The sequence below is a fragment of the Podarcis melisellensis genome (genome assembly GCF_964234715.1).
Source record: "Podarcis melisellensis genome assembly, chromosome: 14".
NCBI lineage: Eukaryota > Metazoa > Chordata > Lepidosauria > Squamata > Lacertidae > Podarcis > Podarcis melisellensis.
This window is the reverse complement of record NC_138546.1, coordinates 27,560,804-27,579,347: the sequence shown is the minus strand read 5'-3', so window position 1 is coordinate 27,579,347 and position 18,544 is coordinate 27,560,804. Positions and strand designations below refer to the sequence as shown.

Below are 18,544 nucleotides of genomic sequence, written 5' to 3'. Positions count from 1 at the left end.
TTCTTCCGCTTTCTTTGATGAAAACTAACCGAGGAAAGAGCGTCTCCGCTTCCCTTTCTTGGCATGAGTTCGCCTCAGAAATGCTACGGATTATTTTTGTGTGTGTGTGTGGGCGGCGGAGAGGAAACCTCCTCACTTCGGCGGAGGGATTCCTACCGGAGACTTGTCCGAGGCCGATTTGTAAGGAAGAAGTTCTGGCGCGCAGTTCGTTTGTCGCTTGAGTGAAAGGAAGCGGCGGGAGCTGCTGCGCATTTGCGGGAGTAGCCCGGGAGAACCGGCGATGGGCTCCCGGCAGAGGCAGGAGTCGCTCCTTCGGTTCCACAGTCTCCTCCTGCGGTGAGTGTTTTCCTCTCCACACCTTTTTTCCTTTGACTTCTCTCTCCCCCCTCTGCCCCTCATGACACCCTGCAAGTGTCTTGAGGGCGGGGTGCCTTCGCCACTTACCTTCACAACAACCCTGTAAGGTAGGGCTGCTGCTGAGTAATAGTTTCCAGCACAAGGAACGCGTAGGGATCTTAGTGCTACTCATTATGGGGACACTTTGTTCAGTTGTTGTAATTCGCTTTTGCACCATTCGCGAGGAAACAACTACTGCTGGCCAACCACAGTCTCTCGCAGGAGCGAGGAGGAAATGGGGAGAAAGAGAGCTATGTAATCTGCTTCACCTTGGGGGAAAAATAAAGAATTGTCCAGTAGCACTTTAGAGACCAACAAAGTTTGTTCTGGGTATAAGCTTTCGTGTGCATGCACACTTCTTCAGATACAGTGGTACCTCAGGTTACATATGCTTCAGGTTACAGACTCCGCTGACCCAGAAATAGTGCTTCAGGTTAAGAACTTTGCTTCAGGATAAGAACAGATATCGGGCTCCGGCGGTGCGGCAGCAGCAGGAGGCCCCATTAGCTATAGTGGTGCTTCAGGTTAAGAACAGTTTCAGGTTAAGTACGGACCTCCGGAACGAATTAAGTACGTAACCCGAGGTACCACTGTATACTGAAGTCACCAGACCTATCTATCTATCTATCTATCTATCTATCTATCTATCTATCTATATGTAGTGGGAGAGTGGGGTGGGGTTTTTCTCAGAAGGGTAGTAGGAGAGGGGTGGGTGACTCAATGGGTATGGTAAACCTGTTGACGACTACAGCATTTAGTCCTACAGGAAAAAGCAAGGGATGGTATGCAGGATGACCAAAAATAGCTTTAGCATATGTAATGACATAAGAATGCAGTATCTCTCTTTGGAGGAAAGGTGGGGGTGCAATAAATAATTGAATGTTCTCATGTCATGCTGTGTGGTGCATTTCTTTTTGTGTGTGTATAATTTTTATTAAGTTTTCTATTTTACAATTTAAAATATTCATTAAACAACCTTAAATGTCAGTGACTTCCATTCTTCTCTTTCCATGGTTCAATTTGCATATCGTAAATCCCTGTATATTTTACATAAACTAAACCATTCAGTATTCCATTAATACATTCATCAAAACTTGTTTACATTGTTGAATTTATCTTAATGCTGCCAACATTTTCAAGTGTGCAGAGTTTCCCCCCATATATTCAATAAACATTTTCCAGTCTTCTTTAAACGTATGTTCTTCTTGTTCTCATTCTATATGTTAGGTCCGCAAGCTGCGCATATTCCATCGGTTTAAGTTGCCATTTTTCTTTAGTTGAGACCTCACTCATTTTCCATTTTGGGGCTACTGTGGTGCATTTCTTAATGTCAAATGGTGCAGAAACTTTGGGTTTTAAAAATAATGAAATATAATGCCCTGGTAACGCATAACGTGTTAAAAATTTGCCTCTTGCAGTTATGGTGCATCTTGCAAGTTAAATAAGGAACAGGTGAATCTGCTCCAGAGTGGTGGTTTTGGGTCAAGCAATGAGAGAGAATTGGAACCTGGAGCGCTCTGGCTAAAATCCAGCACTAGGTCAAGGGTGGAAGAAGGGCAGGCATGGGCAGGTGTCAAGGCTTTGTCTTCATAATCATGCACCAAGGATGATACAGTACACTGTTTAATAAAAATGTATCTATATATTGCTACCAGGTCTGCAACTTATCAAATAAGCTTACAGCATTTAATTTTGTTGCAAGTTCCTTCTGTGGAATGGGCCTTCTGGGATACCTGTGACAGTTCCTTGGAACCTGCAGGTGGTTCCCTAGAAATTAACGTTTGGCTCTTTCTACCTCCTGCTTGCCCCTAATTAACCAAGATTACAAGGCACAGGTTGGGGTCAGGCCCACAAAGGGATAAGGCTGTGCAAAACAGGCTTGATTCTTAATCAGTGGGAGCCCACATAATGCTGCCATGAGAACATAAGAAGAACCTGCTGGATCAGGCCAATGACCCATCTAGTCCAATATCCTGGTTTCACAGTGGTCACCCAGATGCCTATGGGGAACCCACAAGCTGAATATGAGCTCAACAGCAATTCTCAGCAACTGGCATTCAGAGGTATTTTGTGGAGGTTCTACTGTGAAGAACCTTCAATGGAGGTAGAATGTCACCATTGTGGCTAGTAGCCATTGGTAGCCTTGAGCTCCACAATTTAGTCTAATCGTGTTTCAATGCCATCTAAATTGCTGGCCATCACTGCCTTCTGTGGGAGTGAGTTCCATAGTTTAACTGTGCCAAATGCTTCCTTTTATTTTCTCCTGCTGTGGATGGGTGCCATTCTGGCTTAAGGGAAACTGCAAAATGCTGCACTCGCTTGGAGACACTGTTGGCAAGGAGTCTTGTCCTGAACTTTTAGTAACAGCTTGACAGGCAAAAATTAAAAGGATGTGAGCATTTTTCTACTGCTGCTTAATTAATGTTTAATGATTGGAGGTGGGAGTGGAATAGCAACCTTAGGACAGATGGTGATTTTAGCAGTATTTGTACAGTTTACTGACAGTGTTACCAGAAGATTATTAGGGTTGGCCTGCAAAATATTTCTGTTGAAGTCTGTTCATTAATTCAGAAAACCAAATACTATAAATTACTTATGTTACAGAGTATATGAGGAAGGAAAAAAGAATATCAATCAAGGACCACTTACCTTTGAGGTAAGAATTTATAATTTCTCCCAAAAACACCCATTGTGTTTTACAATAGTAGATGAAAATGTATAGTTCTGCACTTGTCGGGGTCCTAATTTAGATCTACATTCAGAAAAGGAGGAGGAGGAGAAATCTATGGATTAATCTGATTGACAAACTTTAAAATTGTAGTATTTCTGAATCTGAGAAATTCATCTGATTGATTTGAAATGGCAAATCAACTCATGCTATAAGAACAGCTATTGAGTAAATTTCATTCTGTGCCTTGGAAGTTGAGATGTTGTAATGAACTCTTAACTGTTTTTTGTAAGGAAAATATAGATCTCTCATTTTTGCCCCAACTCTGGATCACCACTGAAGAGATCGCTGAGATGGGGGGGATATGCCTGTGATATGGAGATTAGCTTTTAGTCAGGGGAGATGGAAATTGACAGAAGAAAACTCATTCTTAGTGTCACTTCATATAGATTTGCTTCATGTATTGATGCTCTAAATTAATTATAGCAGATAATGTTCTATTCCTCAAGTGTCATTTAAATGCTTCCCAAAGCTGTGCTGCAGAAATTAAACTGTTTGTTCTTCCAGGCTGATGTGCAAGTCTATTTGATTCAGGAAGGATGTATAAATCCCTTGGAGAGCTTCTGGGACAGGAGTGATACAATGTTCATTATGGAGAAAGTAGTATGTTTAGTGTCTTTATTTTAAAACAAACATTGTGCTTGCTTTTGTCTGAGTGGTAATCATTCTAACACAATTGCTTATTCTTATAGAGACCTTGTGAAGAAATGCAAGAACTGGAAGAGGAGCAGATAGGTGACCCTTCTATTTCTAGGACTTTCCCAAAAGAGAATTCTTCAGCACTTGCTTTACCTCTTCCAAGAGCAAGGTGTGTGATTCCTAATTTTTATATTTTTATTGAAAATAATGCACTTTCTTAACAACTAACAAAAGACTAATTGTTTATTATGCAAGTCAACTACTGTAATTGAATGTGTAAACTTCTGAGAAATGCTGGAAACAAATGTTTCATGATGGCCTTAGTAGGCAGCCACCTGTAACTCCTCTAAGAGGAGCTTATGTTAAATTTGCATGAAGATAATCGCTTTTATTACACATGAGACATAAATTAGCTTTATTTGATTTGGGATAGCTTGCTATTGCATGCTGAATTGTAAGATCAAATGATCCAGCCCAGAACTAGTGGCTTGGTTTGGATTGTCATATCTCAACTTCTTAAGATGATATGTGTACTAGACTTCCCCTGTCAACCCCATCCTTATGCTCCCCTTTCTCAATGCAATGTGATAAGCCAGGAAGTCTTCAGTTAATCATCGTTTCCAATGTCTGAACAAGGTAACTATAATTACATTTCATGGTTTGAAGTTGGTTTAAGATGCTTGCTCATTCTGAATCTGGTAGTCATACCAGTAACTATAGCTTCCCAGTTTGGACATTGCAGGAAACTGCAGTTAATTTAAGATGTGCCACAGCATGCCAGCAGAAAGGAAGAAGGGTTGAGCCAGGAACAGAGCAGATGTTCCTTCCTATCAAGTCAGACACCTGCAGTTTTGATGTTTCATCACCTGCTGAAAGCAGTTCTGCTTCGCTAAGCATTTTCAGAGAATTAATTTGAGTCAGTGTTTATCATTTATTCTGTACTCTGTGGTGTTTTAATGCTTTTATTGTACACCACCGTTGTGTTTTCTTAGGATAGCATGTGCATTTTTTGGTTTATTAAGTGAAGAGGTTATCTTCTAAATCAGGCTACTGTGGCATAGAAAGGAATTAAGCATTATCCCCTCATAATACAATCCCGACAGTTATTGAACATTTCTGATGTCTTTAAGTTTGTTTCCAGGCAGTTGATTTCATTCTACACAATGTCTCAAAATCCAAATATGGCCCACCCCAACATAAACGAGTCAGCACCGCTTCCTCCGCTGTGGGTGCGATGTGATCACTCCGACCCCAAACAAACTGTCTGGCTAGGAGCTGAACCTTTCTGCACTGGAAACAAGATTACGGGGATCCATCTATACACAGTTACCTGCAATGGTAAGGTTTTCCCTTGGATACCTTACTTGTCAGCAACCTCTTCATTGAATCTGAGTGAGAGGAAGTAGAGATGTTAAGACTATTAATGTAACCCCCCCCCTTTTTTTTTTAGTCTTTAAAATACAGTGTCTGCATTTCTGGTCCATAATCAAAGTGTTAGTTCAGGTTAATACAGCATGTAGTACAGTAAACAAATTGGGTTTTTCTTAATTCAAATGGTATTACCTGGAAATGTACCTATTTAATCTTGATGGTCTGGTGGGTGTACTTTACTTGCTGTTTTAAAGAGATGTAGACAAGTGGGTGTGTATTACTGGTTGCCAGTAATAATTTTTGTCTCGGAGAAACCCATAATCTAGATTCTTTTCATAGCTTCTCAATGTTGGGAGAGGCAGTAGGATACTGATATGAGGGGAATCTTCTGATGCAAGCAAATCCCAAGAGGAAACTGACATGTTGTTCTTCAAAAGTTAGAAGACTTCTACTAAATTCAGTTTTTTTTAATTCAGGTCCAATATCAAATAAAAATTATTCAGCAGACTTGCAAGAACTAAAAGATACGCACAGAATGAGGAATCACTCTTCTGACGTAGGTTTCTCTAGTTTATTATTATTATTATTATTCACACCTATACAAATATTGGAAGTACTTTAATTTTCAAATGCACACAACTGGTGAAACCTCAAGTCACTTACTGCCTAGACCCCCAAAATACTGATATTTAGTCTTAGGACATGGCCTCTGTAGGGCTAGAGCCTAAACAATCTGGGTCTAGCTCTTGTTTGGGATTTAAGCCTTAATGGGATTTTTATGGTAACCACTTTTTAATTCGGTGTTTGTCTTCTTCTAAACTATGGGTGACATCCAATGTTAGATAAGCTTCCTTACCTTGCCCCCCCCCCGGACCCTTCTCCCTCAGAAATATGCTCTGGAAGGTCACCTTTGCAACAGCATTCTTCAACTGTAAACTGTTAATTCTAGTTAACGGCCTCAGCCCAGTATACCTGAAGCAGCATCTCCACCCCATCATTCAGCCCGGACACTGAGGTCCAGCGCTGAGGGCCTTCTGGTGGCTCCCTCATTGTGAGAAGTGAGGTTACAGGGAACCAGGCAAAAGGCCTTCTTGCTTGTGGCACCTACCCTGTGGAATGCCCTCCCATCAGATGTCAAGGAAATAAACAACCATCTGACTTTTAGAAGCCATCTGAAGGCAGCCCTGTTTAGGGAAGTTTTTAATGTCTGGTGTTTTATTCTGTTTTTAGTGTTTTGTTGGGAGTTGCCCAGAATGGCTGGGGAAACCCAGCCAGTTGGGCAGGGTATTATTATTATCATCATCATCATCATCATCATTATTATCTTTATAGTTGACAATAAAGGGTTTTGCTCGTTACAAGTTCCTTGAAACCACTTCATTAGACTCCCTCTCACTGGAGGACACCCTTATTCCGTTGGAGAGAAATATATTCGCTGATTTTTCTTGGAACTCTGTAAAGAAGATGGTGGAGGCCCCTCCCCTGACTTCTACTGCTACACTGGTAAGGAAATCACTTCTCTTAACATATTATTGTAGCAGAATAAAACTGTGCTGACTTAACTATGAATAGTGTAAATTGACAAACTAATGTTAGGTAGTTTAACTAGTGATAGTGCATTAAATGATTTATTAGTCTTCCTGGGCTCTAGCAAGGATCCACATCAAGAATTATGCTTTTTTTGAACTTTCAGAAGATTCAGATGGCATCTGGGAGCCCCTTGAGTTCTGTGTATGAACTGAATAGGGAACTGCAGTTCCTTCTTGTAAGTATAGCTATGAAAATCGCATTTCAGAAGAGAACTATTGGCCATATAGTAACAAGGATGGTTGTGTGGTTTTAAACAACTGCCTTAAATCAAATTAATATTTGTAAGAATACTCCAAATTTTAAAAAATGTTTTGAAAGTTAGCTCACTCAGTAAAGATCATGGTAGTTCCAGTGGTTTTTCTTTTCTTTTCTTTCTTAAGAAATGGAACAAAGTATGAAGTCCCAAGTACAATCCTAAGCACACTTACCAAGGAGTAAAGTCAATGATCTCAGTGGGTCTTGTCTGAGTAAGCATAACTGATTCTTAGTTGGACCCAAATCCTACCCTGAGTACACTTTTTTGGCAGAATTTACACATGGTTTTTCTAGAGACAGATCCACTATACATTTAAAACAGTGGTTCCCCCCAAAATAAACTTAACCCCTGTGTACTCTACCATAACCAATACAAAGCTCTTGAATAGTGATCTTTTTGTTTTGTTTACACGGCGCTGTCAAGAGTTTGGCTGAGAGCTTGAAGACTGGCATGGCTGACTGGCCTAAACTTGTGGGGGGGAAACCAGCTGTTGAACTAGTACAGAAACTTTTGAAAGGTAACTTTGTAGTATTCTGGAAATGTTTGCTGTGAAAAGCTAGACATGGACCATAGCTCAGTTGTAGAGCATTTGTTTTGTATACAGAAGGTCCCATGTTCAAACTATAACATTTGCAGGTAGAGCTGGGAATGCCCTCTACCTGAAACCCTGGTGAGCCTCTGCCAGTCAGTGTAGACAATACTGAGCTAGATAGACCCAATTGTCAGACTTGTCGTAAGGCAACTTCTTGTGCTTCCAATAGAAGTAGAGGTAAATTTGTTGTGCTCAGTAAATGTCCATTGCAGCCAAACTTTTAAGCAAAACTATCTGCATTACATCAATGGTATTTGCATTATGTATTGATACTCTGCTATGTGTATCTTGCCAATAGATCTGTACTGTCATCCTCTCTCCCACTTTAGATTTAAAGGACATGATGGACGGTTTGAAGATGCCAAACAGTAGTGATGCTGAGGTATTCAGAGCTGTAAAATTTTTCATTGTTCATCATTGCCAGGGCAGTTTCAATCTGTAGTTGCTGGATATGTGTTGGCTGTTCATTGTTTGGTAACTTGACTTTTACGCCTCATAGGTGTGTATAGGAGGGACTGTGCTCTTCGAACTCTCTTCCAGTGCAGCTGCTTTTTGTTACTTTTTAAACTTAAATACCTTTTTATTTCAAAAATACTGAAGCAGTCCCTTGTTATGGTAGGGTCATATCCTGTTGCAATTCAGATTGGCACCGGCCACTTCCATTAATTTATTTAAAAGTGTTGACAATTATTTTTAAATGTCATTTAAAATGCAGACTAAATATGATAAAAGAGCAATATAAAAGCATATAAAAGATACAATAGGAATTGGGGGATTCGAACACATAAAACAAGAGTCTGATCTTCTGGGTCAAGAAAAGCCTGGGCAAAAAGATGTCTCTACAAGACATCAGAAGCATATGATGTCTGCTGCTCTCACATGGGGCAAACAGAAAAAGGCATGCCACCGAATGGGCAGTAGCAGAAATGCTTGTTTTCAGGTCACCACCCTATGGTAAAAATATCAAAGGGTGTGATGCAATGAGTAGAATTTCTCCAGATGATCAAAGTTACCTTACAGGTCTATATTGGGGCAGTTTCTCAGGTCCTGGGGTGCACTAGTGCAGCTCATTTCAGTGATGGGGACCTATTAAACTAGTCTAACACAGAGTCTGATGGGTTTGGGGTGGCATGTCTGCTCCTGTTGATTCCCTTTGTTCAGCCTTCTCCAACCTGGTGCCATTACCAACCTAACATTGTGTGATCCAAAGGAACTCTTCCATATTTAACTATTTGGCCTTTTTATTTGCTACTGCTGTTGGTTTAAAAAAAGGTGTAGTGTTTTTTGCTTTTTTATTGTAAATGCACAGTGATAGATTTATTTGCAGAGCAAGATATAAATAACTAAAATAATATTAAATCCATGCCTTTATTTGGAAGGATGATTTAAATTTTTTTTCCCCGAATCTCCAGGATGACACTGCTGCAGTTTATGGCACCATGAAAACACATTTTACCAGGAGAAGAGACATTGATTTTGTTGAGCAGTTCTGGTGTAAAATATGGAAGAGTAAGTATGCTTCTAGATGACCCTAGGTATCTTTTATTTTAAGATTTTTACCCTGTAAGAGAAATGACTGAAGGTTTATGCACTGTCCTGCTTATTTGTTTGTTTTTCATTTGAACTACTTTTAATTAACACTGGTTTTATTTAATGCTTTGCTCCCCCCTCCCAAGATGTTACTTCATATGAAGAATTGGTGAAGTGCTTCACATTGATAATGAAAGCTCTCCAGCGTGGTGAATTGAAGACCTGGGTATGTAATGATTAATAAAGCTTACATCTTGGGCAAACCAATCCTATCTAGGGATGGTCAGATTTCAAGCTTGTGGGATCTGCCTTTTTTCCCGTAATCCTGCTGTCTGCAAACTGGAACCATGTGCAAAGTACTTTCTTAGAAAGTGGAGCAGGTATATCCTTAGAGTTAAGGAACAGGGCATACGTTGGTGCCCAGGAATTTGTTTTCAATGCCAGAACCTGAGCTCGCTTTTGTTCTGCTGAAAAATCCATTCCTCCAGCCCACCACTTTCTTTGTTGCATTTTGGAAAACAAGACGTTTTTTCTATTGTTCACCAAGAATTTCATTCCCAATTGTTAATCTACTGCAAATCCTCCAGAGATCAGAAGATCCCAGTCCACCTTCTGACCACCCCTGCTATATAGTAATTATATTACTGGGAAGTAGGCAGGGAGACAAGATGCACAGCTACTAGGCTAGCTGAGCAGCTGTGGTATCCAGGAAGTATTTGGTCTGGGACTGGGATGGGGAGAAGCACAACCAGATAACCAAAAAAAATGACAAGCTCCTTCGGCATTCCTTGGTGCTACAGTCCACCAATCGGGCTGCTTTGGAAAGGATGCCTACATTGCAGCCATTTTTCATGCTGGGCTTCCACCAAATCTTGTAAACCCCCAGCCAGAGGAACTACAATATAGTTCCCTTAAGTCAACCTTTTTCAGGCCTAGGGCCTCATTGACCCTTAGCCAACTCTCCAGGGGGCTACCTGCTAAAGTGGGTGGGAAATAAATACCTTTTTAATTAAATGCTGAGTACATAGATTAGAATCCCTCTTTCCCTTGCTTCTCGGCTCATTGTATTTTAATTCCTTCCATATTGACGTGTGTCTTTTTTTAAAGCACTTTTTGTCAATTCTCTCACCTCAGATTTAAGAGAACGGGGGGGGGGAGGGCTTGCTTTGCTTTTAAACCAGCTGCTCTGGAATTACAGAAGTAAAGTCTCAAGACAAAGAAAACTCGAGGGGGGGAAATAGAGAAGGTGGTTTTGGTTTTGGATTTACCTTGATGAATCTCCAAAGAAGCACAGGAATATTGTTCTTAAAATATTGGACACAGTTGCAGAGGAGCTTCTCCTTGCTGGGCAGACAAAGCAAAATAAATCTCCCCCGCTACCCCAAACCGGCACCTCTTTACAACACAACTGCAGGTGCACCTCTCTGGCAGATCTCATTTTCTCTCCTTTTAATTTGAGTTGGTGTTACTAGAACTTGGACCAAAGTTTGTTTTTTTACCACCAGGACTCAGCTCACAAACAGGCTGACGTAACTAATGCCTAGAAACCATATATTAAGTGATATGTTTTTTCTTTACTTGCTGAGTAACTGTAAGCAGTCTTGTATAGCCCTTGCAGAATTCCTATCAAAGCAGTTTCCATGTTATTTTAAGGCAGCTGCAGCTTCTACAAATGTAAATGGCTTATTGGAGCTCACTTTATACCTTCCTAATGAATCAGCCTCAAGGCAAAAGCAAACAGAAGGTGCTAAAGATCCTTCCAAAGACCATGAACAATCTGCTCATCCTAAGTCTTCATCTCATCTTACGGAGTCTTGTGAAATGACAGTGCTCTCCACAAAGTCACGCAGAAGGCTTCTGGGACAAAGTTCTAGTTTGATATAATTGGCACTGAACGGAGCATATCCAGTGAATTTACTTTTTTTTTTTTTTAAAAAAGGACTAGGCTCGTGCTGGGGAATGTGTTGCATATTGAGAAGTCTTGAGTCACTGCCTGGTTGCCTGGCAGCAATTTCTAGTTGCCAGTGGTGACCAGGAAACTTCTTTAAGGCAGGTCTGCTTCCAGCCCCTAAGAGGAAAGCTTTAGTTCAGCCAGTCCTATTCAGGCTTTGTAAGTGCGGGTAGGGGCAGGCAGAGTTTCACGGAGAATAAATAGACCACCTTTTTTGTCTTTCCCACCCCTATGATACTTTTCCCAGCTGTGCTGAGGATAAGATAATTCATCCATATGGTATATCTCTGCCCGATTCTTTGAAATAACACTGCCAGTCAAAATTAGGCAACGGTGGGTGAGACAGACAAACAGCCTGTTGTGGTAAAAACTAGCTTATATTCTCAGTGGGCTCTGTTTTAAGGCTGGTACCCATGAAACCAAGCATCTGAAACCTAAGTAGCCAGCATGGTGGGAGGGTTCTGGAGAATGGGAAAGAAAAAAATCTGTGTTTTCCTTTCCTTGCTCCTGAAATACAGTGCAGAGAAGGTAGGTGGGCTTTTTAATGTCATGTCACACACCTGTCCCCACCTTAATCCCTTTCTGTTAGGTTGCTAACTATCTTAGGGGTTCGCAGAGGCCAGTTTTCTCCCCCACACCACAATTTCCCTTTATTTGGCACCCCTCAATATTCCATACATGCTGGAAACTTGCATGTCATGCTCTCTGTGAATTTAATAATAATGATAAATTAATTTACAAACTATTGTATTTCTTTGTACCCAGGGCAGGTGTTGCTCTGCAGATGTTGCTGGGTTACAACAAATCTGACAATCTGCTGTGCTGGTTGGGTCTGATGGGAGTTGCAGTCCACTAACATTTGGAGGACACTATATAGGCTCCCAACTATGAAACCACTCATTACTTTTGAGTGACCCTCCTTTATTTCCAAACTAAGAGGTATTCTACTACCTGACTTTGCTTATTGAGGGAATGAGTATCAGTGAATGTATTTGGTTGAATGATTAGGGATGAACTGACTCGTATAGCCTTCAGAAATGGGCTCTCTTGAAACTACTCGTTGTGCTGTAATTGTACTTCACTATATCTTATCAGTAGACAGGATGTGTACATTTATTTATACGGATTATGTCTCTGTAGGTTCATCAAGGAAGTAACAGCTTACTGAGCAAACTGATTAAGCAATCTTATAATGGAAGCATAGAATCAGTTTCTCTTAGTGGAGATACTCCAATTCAAATGCTCCTAGAAATTGGTGTGGATAAGATGAAAAGAGATTATGTTAGCTATTTTGTAGGTAAGTCTGTTTTGCACAGCCGTCGTGATATTGGGTGACTGCGTCCAAACAATCCATCACTTTTGAAATCAATCTCTTTCAATTAAAAAATCTAGACGGGCATGTCATGAAAAAGGATTTGAAGTTCTATTGGGCAAATTACTTAATTACATGTTAGGACTGTTTCCATGAATGCTACTTTTGGATATAAACCAACAAAAGTGACTGTCTTACTCAACAAACTATCAGCTGAGTTTTCCAGATGGTCCTTGTCCTTACGTTGCTTTTCTACATTATCTTCACATAATATTTAGAAGATTTCTCTTTTTAAAAGACTTGTTTTTTTTGGGGGGGGTGCAGATAATTTTTTTTAGGAGCAGAAAGTGTTCATAAGTCCCTTTCAGTGGGAATGGTGGAATACAAATAAATGAATGAGGAGGAGGTTTGCATTTAAAACAAAAGTACAAAGAAGAGAGAAGAGAGAGAATCGTTAGAGATCCATTGGAAGGGGGTACAATGATGAGTACCGTTTATGTACAAACTAAGTTTTCAATATTGCCTTCAGCACATTTATTAAATCACCTCCCATACAGAGAGCTATTGACCCAAATGTTTGGCTTTATTACACTATTATGTCTTACTGTCTTTGTTTGTTGGAAGCCATCCAGAGTGGCTGGGGTAACAGTCAGATGGGCGGCATATAATTAATACATCATTATTATTATTATTATTATTAATGAAATATGAATGTGTGCCAAGATTTAAGGGAAACTTTGCAAAAAAAATCTAATGTTCCTACCCATATTTGTTAATAACATGCAATTTATGCACTAGAATCTTACAGATGAATTTTATTATTTTCCCCAAGTATTTAGCAACTAAAATTATTGGTTGAACCAACATTTTTGGCACTGTACATCTGTCTTTTTATATATGTTACTAGGCAATTGTTCTAGTACCAATTTCCTTCTATTTTTTTTTACATACCTTTAATGACTCTCTGATTGTACTTGGTGGTCTAGACTCCTGGTCATGCTCCTAGATCCATTCATTCAGGGGTTATTTTGCTGACCTAATTGATATTAGCAATACATTGCATATAGCATTGCCACTAAAACAGGGGCCTTCTGCTGCCTGTAAATATTAGTTGTTGCAAAACTGCCCTCTTTTTAAAAAAGTTTTCTGAACCACTCTTCAATAAAAAATAATCCCAGAGTGGGGTACAATATAATAAGCACAATAAAGCATAAATTACCGTATTTTTTGCTCTATAAGACGCACCAGACCACAAGACGCACCTCATTTTTGGAGGAGGAAAACAAGAAAAAAAATATTCTGAATCTCAGAAGCCAGAACAGCAAGAGGGATCGCTGCACAGTGAAAGCAGCAATCCCTCTTGCTGTTCTGGCTTCTGGGATACCTGCGCAGCCTGCATTAGCTCCATAAGACGCACACACATTTCCCCTTACTCTTTAGGAGGAAAAAAGTGAGTCTTATAGAGCAAAAAAATACGGTATATTAGCAAATAGAACTTTTAAACAGCAACAAAACACAGAGATCCAGTAGAATTCTCCAATAAGAAGTCAACCAAATGCTGGGATACAAAAAAAGTGTTTTTAATTTGTTAAGAAGTTAAAACTCTGCTGGCCAACTTGCAAGGTCTCTTACTCATCTGGGTTTCATCTCAAGTTTTCTCATTAGTCTTGGGCTCTTTGCAGAGCAAACTTGGAGGAAGGCTTGTGACTTTCTGTGTAATATCCCCATTCGGTTTTTTTATATAAATGAATATTTCCCTTGTATTTAAAATTATGCTAAGTAGAACTATCTTTGTTTCAGGCAAGGAATTTGCAACCCGTACTCACTTGGTAAGAGACTTTCAGTTTTCCTCTGTTCAAAACAGTAGTCAGTGACTGGCCCAGCCTGCACAGTGCTAGTTCTACTCTGAGTAAACCAACTGGAATTGATGGACCTATGTTAGTCATTTCCATCCATTTCAATGGGTCTGCTCTGAGCAGGACTAGCATTTGATACAACTTGCTGATCTTGGCTATTTTGTTTCCCCTTGTGCTTTATCAAGAAGCAGTAAACAATAATCCCCGGATTAGCATAGTTTCCAAACTGGAGATGGTGGTTTGTTTCATTCCCAACAGACTATAGTCAGTGAGCCAAAAACAAATGTTGGTTACTGTTCAGGGGTTTAAGGAGTGGGGCAGACCATGATCCCTGGTTTGGACAGAACACTAGGCCAAGAATCATGGTTTGTTTCCACATGATAACGGGGGGAGCAAAGCAGCTGTTCACAGTAAACCATTAACTAAGGTTTACTATGATGAGCGAACTAGACCTTTTATGAGCGGAACTGCAGCAATTCTTTTGGCTTAGTCTTTTTTGAGTAAAGTAGGGGTGAGCACTGTCTTGCCTGTACTGAAGTATTCGCATTGTATTCTGTCTTAACCCAGCAACTTATATATATTTGGTGTCTCTCTTAAAAGCTATTGATTTTTGTTCTTTGCCACCTCTTTGTCTTGAAGGACTACTTCATGTCAACTTCAGTAGATCTGCAGGAGCAGGTTCAGCGCATCCAGAAACTCCACCATATGTTAGAGATTGTGGACAATTGTGTAGAACTTCTTAAACTTGAGCAAGAGAACCTCATCTTCTTGACACAGTAATTGTTTACCAGCAAATCTCAATAGCAAGGACAAGTAAATTCTCTGGAATACTGATATGTGGAAAGGGAAAATGGCCATCTTAATTGAGGATGGAGACTGCAATCCCAATCCCCACTATGGGTGGGGTAGAAATAAATTATTATTATTATTATTATTATTATTATTATTATTATTATTATTATTATTATTAAACCCTTCTTTTATTTTCCTGTGTATCATAGTGTGTACTGCTGCTAACTCCTTTCTCCATTTGTAAGAAGTTGTAAGAGAAGTGCAGCTGTCACAGAAATACAACTTGGAGGCAAATATATAATAATGATTGGATTATTGAGGTCTTGCTCTTTGACACCCAAGTTGCTGTGTGTCAAGTTTTTGGCCATAGAATATATTTCTAAAGGGGAGGGGAGTACTGTTTAATTCTTAACAGCTAAGCTCTAAATCAGTGGCTCCCAATTTTTTTTCATACCACCAACGCCATGGTTACATAAATTAATACCCAGTGCTGCCTACTCTATAAAAACCATTATTCAGAATAGTGGCTTGTACAACCTACTAAGGAAGATAATAGTATAATAAAATTCAAAAAATAACAATTAATTGCACATTTATTCAAAATCCAATAAAACTATTTAGTTCAGTTAATTCAACTATATTGATGATACCAGCTTTTCAAAGTCTGATGGCCATTTACACTTCCGCTGGCCCCCTGCTGCCCCCTTGCCTTTTAGCGCCTTCCAGAGGACAGTACCAGCCACTTTGAGAACCACAGCTCTAAATTAAAGTGTCTCTCTGCTCCTATTTAAGAAATCAAAAATCAGTTGAAGGGATTTCTGTTGCTGCTATTTCCTGTAAAGGCCCCTAAGTTTTTCAGCATGAATGTGCTCTTTGCACAACTCCTGTTCACTCTGGCACTTCCAAATAGGTTGCCTGAGTGTATCTCATACCTTTTTGCCAGCTGATCACTGTAAAGATTAAGAATGTGGCTGGTGTGGAATTACTTTGTAGGGATCAATAGTTAACATTCCCTGGGTATCTCTTCAGAGTGCTGATATTCAAAAAAAAATTCTCTTTTCCTAGGTCCTGTATAAATTACTACAAGGAAAACACCCTGAATGAAAATAATGTATTTCAGCTACCAGTCAGGACAACTTTTGTGAAGGAGTTCTACCAAAAGTAAGCTAGGCCTCAGTATTTGAACCCTGGAATTTAAAGGCCTGTAGAGTGTTAACTTATCTTATAATTGGCTTTCTTCTTGACTGTCCTTCAGTGCAAATCCTCAAGTATGGAGAGTGGAAATCAGCAGTGGGCAAGGAGAGAAAAAAGTGAAAACAATATGGCAACTGAGCACCACAGTGCCAGCTGAACACATGGACTCAAGCAGTGTAGGTGAGTGGGTCTCTATGATCTGAATTTCAGTGTTTGTATTTGCTTCTTTGTCTCTCCCCACTCTGCCTCCTTCCACTTCCTGTAGCCTGCCTTGCAAATGTCTTATTATTGGGAATCTTATTTTCCAGTACTGGAGCTGATGGCAGACTGGTGATTGCCAATGCAGATGCATCTTACATGTGGTTTAAATGGGTAGACCTGAGGCATGTGTGAAGACTTGCATACCAGCAAGGGAGAGGCTATTTATATGTACGAGAGATCACTGATTACAGTTCCATTTGGCCTCCAAAAATGAAGGGAATTTCTGGGGTGTAGCTTAAAGGAGTGTCGTTTTCTAGAAAGAGAAGAAGATGGGTTTCTTCTATGAAGTATGTGTGTGATACTGAGGAAAGGTAAACATCAAGGGCGCTGGCTTAAATAACTCCCCAAACTAGTTTGTAGAGAGGCATTATAGTTTTTCAGTGAGTTTGGAAACAAGTTCCTTATTGGTTACAGTCAGGGCCATGCAGCTGATGGGTTGATTAATTTTGATGGCTTTGCTTTGAGGTCTTCAGAAAGGGAGAAATACCACCTTTCCACTTCCAGCTATGGTTGATGTAGTGGAGGTCAGATGTTAAGATGAAGGTTACCACCAGAATGTAGATGTCAGATCCAGATTTCATCCCAAACTGTTCAGAGATTCTCTGAAAAAACATTGGATGTTTTGCTACTGGAAAGAACATCCTAGGTAGACCAGGTCTCCACATTCTACCTAGGGACTATGTGTTTTTGTCTAAGATCCTGTGGATGGGCTTCTGTCCTCTTTTTCTGTGCAAGAAAGTGTTCCATATCAGTGAGTTTCCGGGTTTCTTGAATTGCATAGTTCAGCTTATTCCTTCACTGTAGGAGCTTCCAAACCTGAGAAAGTTTCTCCCTCCCCCCATGGAAAGCACAGAAGCCTCCCCTTTTACTTAACCAGAAAAAGCTTAATGGATAAGTCCAATGTTTTGCTCTTAACACCCAGTGTAGCACCTCATAATCCACTTGTTGTGGTTTCTCTACCTGTCACTACTTTTCTTTGGTCTTGCAGGTCTTCTGGATGTTACTGAAGATGGTGGCAGTAAAGAAATGTCTTTTATTATCTTCACCGAGTGCTCTCAGGTGTACTTTACATAAAATATTGGCAGTATTTCCTGTTCTTCCCATAAGAGCCTAGGGCATCTAACAATAGCCAAATATAAAATCTACATAAGACAGTTATTAAAACCAATATAATAGTAAAAATGCAGTTGAGCAGATAGCAGGAGGAAGATCTATTTTGCATGCAGAAAGTTTTGAGAGAGATTACTGCCAATCAGTATAGATAATACTGAGCTGGACGGACCAATAATCTGACCCCAGAACCAGGCAGCTTTCTGTGTTCTTGAAATTTAGTAGTCGCAGGCCTCTTGACACTGAAATTGTGCTTATGTCTAGTAGCCGCCAATAGATCCATTGAAGATTCGTAGACAGTACTGAGATAGTACGTTCTGACTCTATATAAGACAACTTCCTTATGTTTAGGGAAGCTTTTAATGCCTGATGTTTTAATGTATTTTTAATCTTTTATTGGAAGCCCCCTACCAGAGTGGCTGGGAAAACCAGCCAGATGGGCGGGGTAGAAATAATAAATAAATGATGGTGGTGATGTTCCTGATAACTGGACTGTTGGACTCCACTCCAGCTTTGTACCAAAGTCAATACACGAAGCAGAGCTGCAGCCTTAAATTTTAAGGTTTATTCTTTGCTCCTGGTAAACATTTATGTAGTGTCTACAGTGTGCCAGAAGTTAATATACTCATTTGTCCACAATACTTGGAATTTATGTTAGGTAGATGGGACTGAGAGGAAGTGAGGAGGGTTGTGGGCTAGCAAAGGAAAAGTGGGGATGTCGGGGAGAGTGGCAGTGAAAAATGAGGTAGTGAGGACTGTTGAAAAGCAAGACACTTCTATTGACAGGTAACCTACTTTAAAAAATGCTCATTTTAGCTATTGAGTAACCCTGAACCAGTTGGCACCTAATTTTCTATAATTCAAGTAACATTTTCTTAATGAAAGCCTCAGCAAAAGGTTGTATTTTTGCTAAATTAATCAGAAAAGACTTTAGACTGGTAGATCCCAGTGTTTGTTACACTTTTC

General features: G+C 39.9%; 1 protein-coding gene across 1 annotated transcript; it reads left to right on the top strand.

Moving 5' to 3' along the window:
• Nucleotides 1–38: 38 nt before the first annotated feature.
• Nucleotides 39–18,065, top strand: ZWILCH (zwilch kinetochore protein). Its single transcript, XM_081888565.1, has 18 exons — nucleotides 39–336; nucleotides 3,001–3,052; nucleotides 3,632–3,727; nucleotides 3,817–3,932; nucleotides 4,905–5,101; nucleotides 5,611–5,690; nucleotides 6,467–6,637; nucleotides 6,828–6,899; nucleotides 7,404–7,497; nucleotides 7,902–7,954; nucleotides 8,985–9,081; nucleotides 9,249–9,328; nucleotides 12,194–12,350; nucleotides 14,166–14,194; nucleotides 14,861–14,997; nucleotides 16,079–16,174; nucleotides 16,269–16,387; nucleotides 17,457–18,065. Exons 1-18 carry the CDS (start codon nucleotides 281–283, stop codon nucleotides 17,540–17,542), a joined length of 1,788 nt encoding a protein of 595 aa, XP_081744691.1. The 5' UTR covers nucleotides 39–280; the 3' UTR covers nucleotides 17,543–18,065.
• Nucleotides 18,066–18,544: the final 479 nt, after the last annotated feature.